Source organism: Cannabis sativa, chromosome 4 (assembly GCF_029168945.1).
Source record: "Cannabis sativa cultivar Pink pepper isolate KNU-18-1 chromosome 4, ASM2916894v1, whole genome shotgun sequence".
Lineage (NCBI taxonomy): Eukaryota > Viridiplantae > Streptophyta > Magnoliopsida > Rosales > Cannabaceae > Cannabis > Cannabis sativa.
Window position 1 is genome coordinate 22,925,906 of NC_083604.1, and position 15,464 is coordinate 22,941,369.

The 15,464-nt window shown below is 35.8% G+C and overlaps 1 protein-coding gene across 2 annotated transcripts; it reads right to left on the minus strand.

Annotated features, from left to right (window-relative positions):
- Positions 1 to 1,408: 1,408 nt before the first annotated feature.
- LOC115712677 (ABC transporter G family member 7) lies at positions 1,409 to 7,698 on the minus strand. Of its 2 annotated transcripts, none has more exons than XM_030641005.2 (12): positions 7,254 to 7,698; positions 6,968 to 7,158; positions 6,723 to 6,873; positions 6,464 to 6,596; positions 5,931 to 6,132; positions 5,226 to 5,502; positions 4,017 to 4,148; positions 3,486 to 3,706; positions 2,822 to 3,034; positions 2,612 to 2,696; positions 1,807 to 2,107; positions 1,409 to 1,625 (listed from the first exon to the last, which is right to left on the minus strand). In XM_030641005.2, exons 1-12 carry the CDS (start codon positions 7,521 to 7,523, stop codon positions 1,612 to 1,614), a joined length of 2,190 nt encoding a protein of 729 aa, XP_030496865.2. In that variant the 5' UTR covers positions 7,524 to 7,698; the 3' UTR covers positions 1,409 to 1,611. The 2 variants fall into 2 exon arrangements, with proteins under 2 accessions (XP_030496865.2, XP_030496866.2); XM_030641006.2 differs by having other exon boundaries at positions 1,409 to 1,733.
- Between the last annotated feature and the right edge of the window lie 7,766 nt (positions 7,699 to 15,464).

Genomic DNA, 15,464 nt, shown 5'->3' on the forward strand with positions numbered 1-15,464 from the left:
GTTCTTGTCTATGTCGATGACATAGTGGTAACTGGAAACAACTCAAAAGAACTTCATGCCTTCATGGCAAGACTTAATCAAACATTCTCACTAAAGGATCTCGGACCACTTCAGTACTTTTTAGGTATTGAAGTTTTTAGAGACAACACCGGAATTTATTTGTCTCCGGGGAAGTACAGTGCTGAGTTATTGCAGAAAGCTAAACTTGAAAACACGAAGCCTAGTGTAACCCCTATGACAGCAGGAAAACCCTTGTCCATTTCTGATGGAACACCTCTCAGCCAACCAACAATATTCAGGAGTGTAATAGGAGCTTTGCAGTATCTCAGTCACACTAGACCCGACATCTCCTTTGCCGTCAACAAACTCAGTCAATTTATCAAACAGCCGACTGATGTTCATTGGGGAGCAACCAAACGAATACTGAGATACCTCAAGGGAACAATGCACCATGGTCTTCACATTGCTCCTAGTGTGAATCTAACTCTTGTAGGGTTCTCGAATGCTGACTTGGCATGCTGTCCCAATGACAGGAAATCTGTGGCAAGGTACTGTGTGTACCTAGGAGACTCTCTGATTTCTTGGTCATCCAAGAAGCAAACTGTCGTGGCTCGCTCAAGCACTGAATCGGAATACAGAGCTCTTGCTCACCTTGCCGCAGAACTGTCCTGGCTGCAAGAGTTGTTAAATGAGTTGAATTTCAAGCGCTCCTCAGTTCCTGTCATCTGGTGTGATAACTTGAGTGCCAGTGCACTTGCCTCCAATCCAGTTTACCATGCAAGAACAAAGCACATAGAGATGGATCTGCATTTTGTCAGTGATAAGGTGCTTGACAAGAAATTGGAAATACGATACGTGCCCTCTCATGATCAGATAGCCAATTGTCTCACTCCAACTTGTTAACAGTTTCTTACTACCAAACTCAATGTGACACAGTCTCCATTTCGTTTGCGGGGTAGAGTTAAAGAAATTGAATTGAAAGAATCGAATGCGGGACATGAGAATGAGGGAATCCCAATAATAATTTTGTAATCATTGCTGCATAACAACTTTCTATTAGAATTTGTTTAGGGTATATTCCTTTTACACGTGTAATGATTGTATTGGTACTCTGTACCTGTCATTGTAATACTCTTTCTCTATTTAATGAAATGCCCTGCTACTCAGACCTTGAGCTGAGTTTTCCAACAATACAATTTCTCTAAATCTTCACTAACAGAAGAGAATCTAGATAAATATTCAGCACAAATAATTAATTGTTCTGCACCAGAAAAATCCTAATTAGATTACAATATAAGTCAAAGATTTGTGTGAACTTTGGCTAACAGTTATTTATGTAAAAAAAAAAAAAGATAAAGAGGTAAATATATAAATATTTATGTTTAGAGACTCGTGGTTAAAACGAAAATAAACACAGAAAATTTCAATGCATACTTTCATTGTTGCACCGCCTTTTGTAAGCAGTAAAGAGAGGTCAAAACACTTGAATCAAGCAAAAGCTTTCATAGTTAAAGTGACCATAAAAGAAGTCATCTCATCCATTACAAGCCTCAAGTTGGCTTAAGGTGTTGACAAGATCAATTACAATGAGAATCATTCCCGGTGAGACTCTTAAACTGCTGGTCCTGATATACAACATTCACAAAAAGCTATAAAAATAAACTAAACAAGCTTATTAGCTCATAAAAGTATGGGGCTTCCTGTATTGCAAAGACATCTCCTTTACTTAGCACCTGTATGAGACAAATCAATAAATAGTTGATTTTTTCTTATGAGAAGATTATTAATGCCGAATTAGTTACAAACCTTCTAGGATAAATGGTCGGATTTGATCAATTTCAGGTGATTCAAGCTGCTGGTTTGATTCAATTTGATCAGGTGGTGGAGATTCTTTTGGTTGGTATTGTTCGACTTGGTCTGTGTTAAAAGGCTCAAGTTGTTGCTCTGGTTGGATTTTATCAGAAGGTGGAAGCTGAATCTGCTGATATTTGGGCTTATTTTTCTCCATGAGACGGTGTGTGATACAATACAAGAATAAAAGTATCCTACTTTGTGCCACCACTGTATCCCTAATGTGACTTTGTGCAAATGAAAGACGATCCAGTGCCTGAAAAATTATTAATCTCAACAGTTATATTTATCAAAAATGTATCTCAATACCTATATATGGTACAATGGAGACACATTGGGCCTATCCTATGGATTGCCTAAAAGAGCAGTCTCTACAATCTCTAACAGGCACATAGGCAGCAATATTATCATATGGGTACATGCTGCACGCTACAATTAAGTATTCAACTTTGTTATTTTCCCTCCCTTGTATTTCTCATGTGTATTGGTGTTGCAGCTTTGATCGTTATATAGAAACTAAAGAGAGGAGAAAAAAACTTATGTGAATATAGCACCCCCACTGCACAAGATAAATGCCCATATTCTACAAATGTTTCTTTTTGCGGAACTGTCTTTTGACTGAACGAATAAAAATGATATTGCTGTAAGTTTAAATATGAAAAGTACCCTTTTTTCTTTCAAAAAAAAAATAATGGGAGAGGACAGACTATATTGATGCAAGTTCAATCACTTAGGACTCAATTTCATCATTCAAGCGTACCTGTTCTCCAGTTTGAATATCATAGGAATGTTGATGATCAAATTCAAGACCTCTAAATTCATTGATGCAAAAACCTTCAAAGGCCCTGGAAGTTTGCAAAGAACTATGCTGTCATTGAAGGGCAGGAAAAGGAAAAAAAAATACAAACTACAGCTATCACCAAAGCACTCTATATATTGTTTTTCTGTAATGGGGTCATCACTTTTTTACCATCTTATAAGTGAAATACGAGGAATCCATCGAAAGATGATTGGCGTATTTTCTGCATTGACATAGTAGCCTCCAAAAACAATGAAAACAGTCATAAGAGAGGGACCCACTGCCATTGCTGCTTCAGTTGTTGGAACCATAGCCCCAACAGTAAGGCCCATGGCTGATGCAGCAAAAGATTCTACAGTCACAATGCCACAGAACTTCCCGAACCTGTATGATCAAGAAGCTACAAGTTAGTAACATCCGCACTTTTGATTACCAAGTAGAAGTTCACTATAAGTTATGGCATACTTTCTCTAGGAAAATTTTACTGAGGGAACCAAAGCCTCATTTCAACCTAATTAAACTAACATATTTATTCTTGCAGCAATAAGGTATGTATGCATTTGGTTTCATCAATATTTCTGCAATATAGGACTGAAAATGGTCTTTGTTGATCTTGCAAATAAAAGTTGTTAAATTGCATTCTTTATAATCTAAACTCTACTTAATCAAAATTTCTAAAGAACGCTTTTTTTTTTTCTCTTTTGAGTGCTAAATCAATGTCCTGTGACTATTCTAATTGTAGCAAAATGCAAGTATACACCCATTAATATTTAAAGTTTAAAAAAATTAGACTGCTGTATCAGTATCAGAAAATGCAGTAGTAACACCAGGATACCTAGAAAAAGTAGGGTGAAGACGAGCCATAGGGTATAACACAGCTCCAAACATCAATGGAAAAGCTGCTCCAACAGGTATTTCAGCCAACAACTTAGAAACCAGGTAAGGTCCCAAAGCATAACACCCCTTTGCACGCTCTCTGTCCACTATTGCACGCTCCTTGGGGAAAACTCCCACAGTCTTTGTGAGAGCAGCCATTGCGGTGTTTATTGCAGCAACCTGAAAATTACCAACTAAACTTACAATTCATCTATGAGACAAATCCATTTAAAGCAAATATACAGGCGCTTTCACAACTTAAAACAATAAATAAACAAACTTTGACCAGGAATAAATTGCAGAGCCTATGACTATTTCGACACATGTATATAAGAATTATTAAAATGCACAGCCTAGAGGAAAGTATAGTTAAAGAGTCATATTCATTGTTTGACACATGTATATAAGAATTATAAAAATTAACAGCCTATAGGAAAGTATAGGACAAGACAGTCATATTCACTGTGCGGAAATCAATTAATTTGCTCACCTGAAGCAATCCCATTCTGTCTTGAATTGATGTCTGAGATCTGCCCATTCTCCAAAAAACTGAGCCAAATATGATTGCTGATGCAATTGACATTCTTGCCCGAACTTTATTTGTTGGTCCATCACGGGAAGCCTAATGAGATAGATAATTATATAAGATGAGTGAATCAATTCAATTTATTAAGGAATTGTTCGGTAAGGAGAATTCCATCTCATCCTTGTTTGGCAAGAGGGATAATGGGAGAGTCGAGAAAATTGGAAGGCTAGGAACCCTCTTGGGTCACGAGATAGTCCTCTCCTTGGAAGGATGAGAAGGGAGAATGAGGAGATTAAGGATAAATAGTATATTTACCTTCCAAAGAGTTTAACCAACTCCCCATCCCTCTCAATTTATTCATCATTCCAACTCCCCCTCTCTCCTCCCTCTCTTTCTTTTTTTTGAAAAAAAGAGAAAGAGGTCACTTATATTAGATTGACCCCTCCCCCGAAAAATATTGAAAAATCTCACTTTTGGCGGAGGGAAACCGTGGTAACAGGGTTTTAGCACAAAAAAAAACTAAAACAAACAGTATTCAAACAAGACACAAGCATATAAAGTACTATTAGTCAAAGCTACACAAAGTTCTCCAATCTCCACTCAAGTCTAAGAACGAAAAGTGCTCAAAACTCAAATACGTTCAAAAGATTAATCCATAATCTTTGCACAAGGCTGCACCCCAAAAACAGATGCACCACTTGTTCCCCACTTTTCTTACAACAAACACACCAACCCGGGGAAATACAAAGGAATGGTCGCCTTTTTTGCATCATAAAATGCATATTAATTTTTCCTAGAGCCACCAACCACCCAAAGACTTTAACTTTAAAAGACATCTACTTTTCCATAAGGTCTTCATCCAAAACAACTCGCCAAAATTCTGATCTGACGTAATTCATTCATCATTCCAACTCCCCCTCTCTCCTCCCTTAATTTATTCATCATTCCAATTTCCCCACTCTCCTACCAACCATAGTTACAATAGAGCAAAAAAAAAAACTACACATGCAAGTCAGCTCCCATAAATTATGCAACACTAGAAGAATACTAAAACAAAAAATAAATATAGCAAGTTAAAATATTAAAAAGTAGTCTAAGTATTGGTCTCCAATTTCCTCCGTGCCATACTAAGGATAAATACTGAAAATATGAGCAATAGTAAGAAAGATTGACCTGCATCCACGCACGTTTAAGGAGCAGGCTGAATTGTCTCCACCAGCTTCCCTTCTTTCTAACTATTCTTCTCCTTTCAAACTTTACACTATCTTTGGAGACGTCTCTTATTGCAATTGGAGTTGCATATAGAATTGTTGAAGATTGTTGTGAAAATGACTCAACAAGACCATCTATTCTCTTCTGAGATGAGTCAACACTTGCAGATGAACTATAGTCAATTGATATAAGATCAGCCAAAAACTCAGCGGGATTCACATGATCTGGACAACTGTATCTGTATAAACATAAATCATTCAGTCAGTATATTCAGAAATCAGTAGCCATGAAATCATAATGGTACAGTACAAGAAGTGCAACTTCAAAAACTGTTTCAAAGCCCAAAGTTTCTGCTTAATGATAAATGCAAGTAAAAAAAAACTGATAATTAAGGTGATAACATTATTTTAATTTTTAAAGATAATATCTAATGCTTGTATAAAGCTGACCAATTATATGTAGAAAAAGAGTTCAGAAGTCATTTTAGACAACATGCACATGGATTAATGGTTCTAGATTCAAAACATCCAAATGAGATTTGGTGACATGAAACAGAATATAAGACCATCATATCCCTAACATAAAGATTTAATAAATATGCACATAATAAGCATTGAAAAGAAATAGAACAAAAAGTATTAAGATAAACAAGGATTAGTGGAGAACCCTAATTTGGAGAAATACTCCAGTGGCGCATCACGTGCAGGACCAGCATAAACAAGTGCCCCCTCTGTTAGCAAGACAATATCATCAAATTTACTATACACCGAACTTCTGGGCTGATGAATGGAGCAAATTACAGTATGCCCATCTTCAGCAAGCTGTCGGAGATTTTCTACTACTTTCTCTGCTTGGAAGGCATCAAGCCCTGAAAGAAGCGCAGAGCCGCAGATAATCATTTTCATGAATCTCATTTGAAGAATCAGCTAGATTTCTGCTTTTGACAAGTTTAAATCCTCAAGAAAAAAGGAAAGTTTTCTGGGTGTCTATAAGGGACCAGAAACATTTTAAGTAATAAAAAAATGATGGCCACTTCCCTTACTGTGCAATGTCTATATAGTACTTATCTTTAATGATTATATTTTCAGACTAGAAGTGACTTACAAAACTTATAGGATGCTTTTCATTCAAACAACATGGATTTCAGAACGTTAAAATATGACACAGTAACAAACACAATTTTAAGAAAGTATACATACCAGTTGTGGGCTCATCAGCAAATATAACAGACGGGCTTGCAATTAGTTCGCATGCCAGAGACAAACGTTTCTTTTCTCCCCCACTAATTCCACGGATTTTGGCATCACCAACAATTGAATCAGCACAACTGACCTTTAAAAGATTAACAAAATTTCAACAAAATAAGCTTAAAGCCTCAGACATGACAATCAAAACTAACGCAAAAACAGTTCTTTTCCAATAACCCAACACCTAACTCTATCCAGTTAAGAATCTTACCAAGCCTATTTTGAACAAAAGATTGTTCACGTACTCATCTCTAGCTTCCACAGTGGTTATCTCCGGAAGCTGAAGCTCAGCAGCCAGAGACAAAGTTTCCCGTACTGTCAACTGCGAGAAAAACAAGTCCTCCTGTCTCACAAAAGCAAACCTGAGACAAATAGACAATGAACAACTTAACTTAAAACCATAAACGCAATGCAGTCGAATGTAAAACTCCATAAACAGAACAGCCTAAAGCTTACTTGTAAGTTTTCTTCATACTAGGGTTTCCATTGACCTCTAATAAACCTGACAAATGCAACCGCGGCGACGCCGTTAGCTGACCCGCCAGTATGTTTAGGAGCGTCGTTTTTCCTGAGCCTGACGGACCCATAATCGCTAACAGTCTTCCCGGTTTGGCTTCTCCTTCAACGTTTTTCAATAGAAATCGCACCTATTTAGAATTAATACATAAACAAAACTCAAAATCTAGTTCTAGTTCCCACATTTTATCGGCAAAAAAACAGAAGAATAATAAGAAGCAATTACTGATTTGGAAGACTTGTCAGAGAGCGAGCAGGTGATGCTACGCCACCGGATTGTGACGGGAACAACTTTTCCGGTGTGACCTCCATCAAAATCGCTTTGGTCGTCAATGTCGTCGTCATCAGCGCAGTTCTCCGGTAAGAGTGCTGGGCCAGGGCCGGAGAACATGCGGAAGAGGAAAGCAGCGGCAATGGCGGCCAAAGCCTTTCCCAGTCCACTTTCCCCCAAGCCAGTGACTATCTGGCCCACTCCTTTCCCGCCAGAACCCGCCATGGATTCTTCTTGCTGCCTGCCTCAGGTGGTCGTATCGTAATGCCAATGCCCAGTATGAGTATGCTAATTGAACATTACAGGGCTAACGACGTCGTTTCAAGCGAGAATCGTTTTCCAAACGGTAATATATTCCTTTCCTTGAGCGACGCGTGGCTATCAGAAGATAAGATAACAATCTATGACAAAAAACAAAATATTTTTTTTTTAATTATTTTGTTTTTGAGAACAATAAAAAAGATATTTAGAGAGCCTAATTTATTTTCTAATTTTCATTATTTTGTTCATTTGTTTAAGAGTAATTTGTGGCATAAATACTTAAGTTTTATGTCGCGTAGCAGATAAATACCTAAGTCCTATTTTTGGCGGTAAAAATACCTTCTGTTAGGGTCCTGAAACTTCCGTAGGTACCTGGACGTTAAGTGTCAGGTCAGGATCCACGTATCACTCGTTAATTGGTCAATGTCATTAATTTTTTTATTTATTATTTAAATAATTATTTAAATGTTTAAAAATTATAAAAATTAATAAAAAAAACTAAATATAATTAATTTTTATTTTTTAACATTTATTTCTTTTCCATTTGTTTTTCTTTGAATTAAAAAATAAACTCAAATTGAGAAATTGAAACACAGAAAAGAACAAAACCCAGAACCTCAAATAGTCTTCTTGTAACACCCTAACTAGCATAGGCGTATTACGTGATTTTTAAACATACTCTGCAGCTCGATGCTAATCATCGAGGTTTATGGAAATCGTGATTAACTAAAATTTTTGCTTTTTAATTAAACTTATAAATATTTTATACAAAAATACTCGGGATCCCGATTACAAAACACTTTGCAAAAGTTTACTGTCTAATACAAAATACTTGTCGCCTAGCGACTAATTACAAAAAGTACTGCTGTCCCGAGGATCGTACGCTCTAGGCCTAACTGCCCCGACATGTACAATCTTCACCGGCTCGCTCTCACGGTTCCTCAGCCTTGGCCTTGCCCTTACCTACACATAAACATAGCACTGTGAGTCGACAGCCTCAGTAAGAAAAGCATAAACATAATCATACATACATCCCGAGTTATGATCAGACGCCCATACCCGTGACCATAACCCTAACTGCCGTGTCACACACGATACTGAGTCCCGAACGTTCATAAGACGGTACTATTGACAAGTAACAGCCTATACTCGGTTCACTAATCATACTCCAGCTGCTAGTCATACTCTAGCCTAACCGATGTGTTACAGTATCAGCCTATACTCGGTTCACTGGTCATACTCCAGCTGCTAGTCATACTCTAACCTAACCGATGTGATACGGTCACATAGCACTGTACGACCAACCCTAGTATCAGCCTATACTCGGTTCACTGGTCATACTCCAGCTGCTAGTCATACCCTAGCCTAACCGATGTGATATGGTCGGATGGTACGAAGCCAACATACATATCTAATGTAATCTAACAGGCTTCCTAACATGCACGCTAAACATGTAATACATATGCATACTGTTATACTAATCTTACCTCAATTCCGAATTCAGGTGTGCCGGTCAACCTGACTAGAATGAACTGCGCGGCGGTTTACAGGCTCCTAAACCATAACAATCACAACACTATTAAGTGATACGCTAAATCACTTCCCGGGGACTTAAACTAGAAACTAAAAGTTTCCGTATCGATAAAAAGCATGGCAATACCCCAATTAACATAAAAACGAGAAAAACTAGGGTTCCTGAAAATCTCCCAACCGGCAGACCGGTTGCACAACCGGAATTCTGGTTCTGGGAATTTCAGAACCCCATCCGGAATTCTAGATGCACAACCGGAATTCCGGTTCCTCGCAGAATAAAATTAAAAAATTCATAACTTGCTCAAATCCAAACCAATTCAAACAAAACCTTCCAGACCTGCTATTTAGACCCTAAGGAACAAATCCAAAGCAAAAGAACCAAGCTTCAATCACAGAAACTCAATTCACAATTGGAGGTTCAAGATTGAGTTTAAAAACTCAAAACTTGACTAACCCTCCAAACAACCACTAAATCATGCATAACTCAACCTATTTCAACATAAAAAACTCCAGAAAACACATTTAAACAGCAGCACCAACTACAACAACAAACTTCATCATTTTCTTTGAAAACTATAGTTTTGAGCTAAAAACTTCCAAGCTTGAAACAAAGCAACTAACATGCATCAAACTAGCTCTAATCTACTCAAAAAAAACAAGATTAAACATCTGTAAACATCAACAAAAATCACAGCAACAATATCAACCTAAACTAAGCATGCAAACCATTAAATTCTTCCAAAAATTCCAAGAAACAAAGAAAAGAAGCTAGAACAAGATTTACCTCTACTAGAATTACTTTAAACTTGCTGAAAATCACTTGACTTGAGCAAAGAAACACAGCCCTAGCAGCTCCCAAGCTTGGCCGAAAGAAAGAGAGAGAAAGAGCTCTTGAAACTTTCTAAATTTTGAAATCTTTGAATAATGAGAGAAAGCATGCAAAATATAACTCTTATTTCAGCCAACAAAACATAACATAACATCCATTTTCCACTTACTAAGTCCACTAAAGGACAAAACATAAATGGGGCAAAATGACCATTTTGCCCCTCCTCACTTAAAATAACATAAAGGGCACTAAAGGGGTATTTTAGGAAATTCTAAATTCCTGACCACTCCCGACATTCCCAATGTCTAAATAACCGTCCCCTAATACTAACATCCTAAGTTGTGATTTTACTGAGCCAAACACCGAGTTCCATGTTACCGGGCACCGGAAATGCAAAATTATGAAAATCACTATATGACATAAAATGTATTTCAGAATTCAATAATAACAGCATAAATAATTATTTAAATATCTATAAATAATTTTCCATAATTAAACATAATTAACTGCTAATTTCCAAATTAAACTAAGCGGTCTTTACAACTATTCCCCCCTTAAAAGGATTTCGTCCCCGAAATCTAACCTGAATAACTTTGGATATTGAGCTCTCATATCTGACTCTAGCTCCCAGGTGGCTTCCTCCACCTTGCTGTTTCTCCAGAGTACTTTGACCAATGCTATGGTCTTATTCTGAAGGACTTTATCCTTTCTATCTAGGATCTGCATTGGCTGTTCTTCGTAAGTCATATCTGGCTGCAGTTCATGTTGGAAATTATTTTACCAGGATCTTAGATCTACTCACAAGTATGTTTATTAACATCCTAAATATGAACTTTCTAAAACGATAAATTAAACACATATAAAGTTTAAGAAACCTTACATTGGGTGCAGCGAAATATAATGACTCCTTCCGTTCAGATATCTAGCCCTTGATTCCTTTCTGTAGCAGAGCATTATCAATATCTGAACCTGGATCTCTTTCTCTGAATCTTTGATGCTGAAACTCCTTTGCTGATGATCTTTCTTCACGATCTTCCTCACTATGATTGAGGTATCACTTGATGTGTGTGGGCACTACTCATACACTAAGGATTTCGAAATTCAAAGGAAGAGAAAGAAGAAGTGGTAGCTAAAGATAGGGAGAGAGAGAGAGGCTCAGTTTTTCTGAATCAGAAGAAGTGTTTTTCCTGAAGCCTTCACTATCTATTTATAGCATTCCATTAGGGTTAGATTTGAATTATATGGCATTAAAATAATGAAAAAATCAACTTAAAATACTACAATAGGTGGTCGGCCATACACTAATGGATTGGGCCTTGCTTTTTGCAATTTTGCAATTTTAACACCTTTTGTATCTGATTTTCTCAAAAATGCCAATTTCCTAATTCAACCATTTAAATGCCAATTCTAACTATTTAATTACTATAAATAATTATTAAATAATATTGTCATTTATCATATTTATTAATTGAACCATACAAAGTATCATAATTAACAAATATGCCCCTATAAACTCTTTCTTTACAATTTCGCCCTTACTTAGTGAAAAATTCACAAATAGACATAGTCTAATTTGAGAATTATAATTGATTAATCAAAACTAATTACATGAGTCTTACAAGCAATATTATCTCAACTAGTGGGGGGACCATGGGTCTATATAACCGAGCTTCCAATAAGTAGATCAAGAATTTAGCACTAAAATTCACTAACTTATTAATTCTTCGTTGAATCCACGCATAGAACTTAGAATTGCACTCTCAGTATATAGAATGCTCTATATGTTCCACCATATAGACACATCATTAGTTATCCATTGTTATAATCCTAATGTGATCAATTATCCTCTATATGAATGATCTACACAGTAAAGGGATTAAATTACCGTAACACCCTACTATGTATTTTATCCTTAAAACACTTGACCCCGTATAAATGATATTTCAGCGTATGTGAAATGAGATCTCCACCATTTATTTTCGTTTGGTCAAGCTCGAAGGAGATCATCCTTTGCTTACTATTCGCCAGATAGAAGCTATAGATTCCATGTTTATGCTAGCTCTCCCACTCAATTGCACTACCGTGTTCCCAAAATGTACGTATCACCCTGACCTAAAAGCAGGCTTAACTAACAAATCAAAGAACACGAATAGCCTTTCAAGATTGAGCCTAATCATAACAGGATTAAGATCATTTGATCTAGGATCAACTAGGCGATATTGACTTGAATAGATATTACGGTAAGTTTAATAAATCTAAGTCAAAGTTCAATATCGGTCCCTTCCGATGCATACTCCATGCATCCAACCTGAGCTTTACTTTAACCAATGCTCTGGAAAGAACATAACACTTCTCCAAATGCAAGTAAACTCTGTTGTAGATTATCATATCAGTAAAACCCTATGTCTGATAAATCTAGGAAACTTTATTCACATAGTCATGTTTACTTTCCAATATGTTGACGGCATAATAAACAGGATCAAGTATGTGAAAAGGGTTTCAGATGAATTTATACATTATGTACATATAATCATGAAATAAATCATGTGAACCATGCAACATTAAATGTTATTTCTGATCTATATTAATAAGTAAATCTGATTATATTGAAATGAGTTTTATTTAGGGCATAAAACCCAACAAACTCCCACTTGCACTAATATAAAACAAAAAGTGCGTTTCAAATAATCTCAACACCTTGATATACAAATCAAGTGTAGTAGTAGTAAACTCCTCGTAATAGGACCTGAAAGGTTGAATTAAACACAACCTTTTCTCCACCATTACTCTTCCTTAATCACAAAATCATTGATAATGTGAAATTCCTCTCTATATGTCTACTCTCTTGGGATACTGGATTCTATACCTTTGGCAACTACTTTTGGTTAATCAGGAAATTAACACTAGTAGTTTAGGCAATTTGGAATGGTGCCAAAGATGTATAGAACTTTCCTTAGACTGAATAAGTACCTTTCCTGCAACTTTAACATTCGGTCCTCTCTCGGTAGACCTAGAGACTTCAGATAGGTTTTTACACTTCTCCAAAATCACTATTCCACCCCCAGAGTAACCACCATCTTATCAGAAAGATTTACTAGCACAAAGGCAAATTTCGAAATCTGATATGGTGTAGTCTAAGAGTTTTAAACACACCCTTATAGACTAACATATAGTTCCTCTTTTTTTTATCTTAAGATTTACTTGATTGTCTTCCAATGTTCTTCTCCTGGATTAATCTGATACCTACTCATTACTCCCACTCAACAGCAGGTGTCTGGTCTAAGGCATACAAAAGCATATCTAAGACCTCTCACTATTGATTTAAGAAATTCTTTCATGGCTTTATCTTTTCTGGAATAGTTAAGACTTTTCCTTAGATAAATAAAATCTATACCTAAGAAGTTGTGAAGCTTCTATAGATTGCCATTAGAAAGAAAATGCTTCAGCATCTTACTAAAGTAAGTTGCTTGCATTAGAGTAAGTAATTACCAGGTATACCACAAGCCATAGGTTTAGATAAACTCAAACCTATAATACTAGGAACAGGAAGTTTGTTAAGTCCATAGAATAGACTTATTAACTAAAATTTCCTTTTATGTCCTTGTAATAGAAAACTTTAGGTTATTCCATGTGAATGGATTAAACCATAGTTCTATTGGCTTTCTTCTTAGTTTCTTATCTTGACAATCCATTACTTGTTAAACTCACAATGGATTTTAATCACTAGTGTCTCCCAAGTCATAAGAAGGTGAGTTCCTAGAAACTCTCCCACTACGACAAGGTACCGTGAATTATGTCGAAGAAAACTAAATGGTATTAACCTCTTTGGTTGTGACAAGACAACAGAGGCAGTGGGATCATCATATGTAAGATGATAGAACACTTTTGGAATCAAGGAAAAAATATCTCCTTTATTTGCTACTTGTTTTCAGACTTAGTCATTATCTTAGAAAAGTAGTATTTGTTTGAACAAACACTTTCTTATCTATTGACTATGGGATGGTCCACCCCTAATCACTTAGAATAGCTAACAAACCATGGTTAACAGTTCTAGCCTTTCTTAAGATTTTGATTAGGTCATCCATGAATCTAGTAATGATTTACACGAAGTATACAACCATTACATCATTCTGAAATTGTATTACCATAGAAGGATTTAGGCAACGACTAGTAACTAATCATCAACATGCAACTCGAAATTTACGGGAGGTAAGTTTGGATATAATTCAAAAATCAAATTAATGATCTTTGAACTGCATATCTACTAACTATTTCTCCACCCCTATCAGTTCGCAAGATCTTTAACCACTTACCTTAATGGTTTTAACCATTGCTAGAAATTAATGAAAATTTTCAAACATTTCAAATTTCTTTGCTAAAAGGTATAATCTAGAGTTATCGTTTTAAGAATACAACGAAAAACTCATATCCACCCCTGAATGTACATCCATCTGCGAATGAGATGAACTACTTTCAGTGGATATAGGCATATTAACTCTTTGCAGAGATTGATCTTGTCAAATCCATTATGAACAAGATACAAATGCCATAGATTAAAAAAAATGTGGTAGTGTCTTTTGATTGCATAGGTTTATAAAAGAATTCTTAGAATAGTGCAAGTGGATCCTGGTCACAGAATACCTAACTCATATTCCATACAGTTTGAATCCATTAATAAAAGATGGATATTAAACACTTGAGAAAGTGTAACTGCATTGTATCTGGAATTAGAAATATAAGAAAATTTCTGTTTGGATTCTAAAATTAAAGTCAAAGACTTAAATTCAACCAAATATAATGAGTAATTCTTTCTTGGACCACAACTACTAATACAAACTCTAAGTCAGATTTGCCCATACAAGTAGGAGATTTCTAAGATTGAGGATTTATATCAATTGGGAATAGAATTTCGGGATTATAATCATATGCGTCATATAAAATGACATGAAATGATTTATAGACCATTCATCCAATGATATGTTTTTAAAGCTAATTCGAAATGAATAAGCTAAGAGGAATTAGGATAATTTCGTTTAAAATAAGAATCCAACGATGCTTCGATTAGCGAAAGTCAAAGTAATCTTATTTATACAATCTTCTTGTTTCATATCGTAAAAATACTAGTCTAAGGTGTCATCAATTGATGAACAGCTAGATGTCGCATATACAATACTTATCTTTCGAGATCTAACACTATTATGTATGTCTAATGGTGAAAATCTATTAGGGATTTATCTCATTAGAAAAACAAACATGTTAGACCAACAATGAAGATTCGAAATTAAACTACAACTTAATAACAGAAAATAACATGGTTCAATATAAATTCATACACAATTCAGAAATTATAAGCATATAGCAAGTAGGAATGACAAGTGAAAATACTAAAACATACAATCCTAAATAATTTCCAAGGTTTTTCAACAACCGATACAAAGGTCCCGTTTAGGCGAGAGTCAAAGCATCATCCATTGAATAGAGTTGTCAGCTCATCTAAAATGATAACCATTCTAGCAACCTTTTATTCGATCAAGATTTGAATT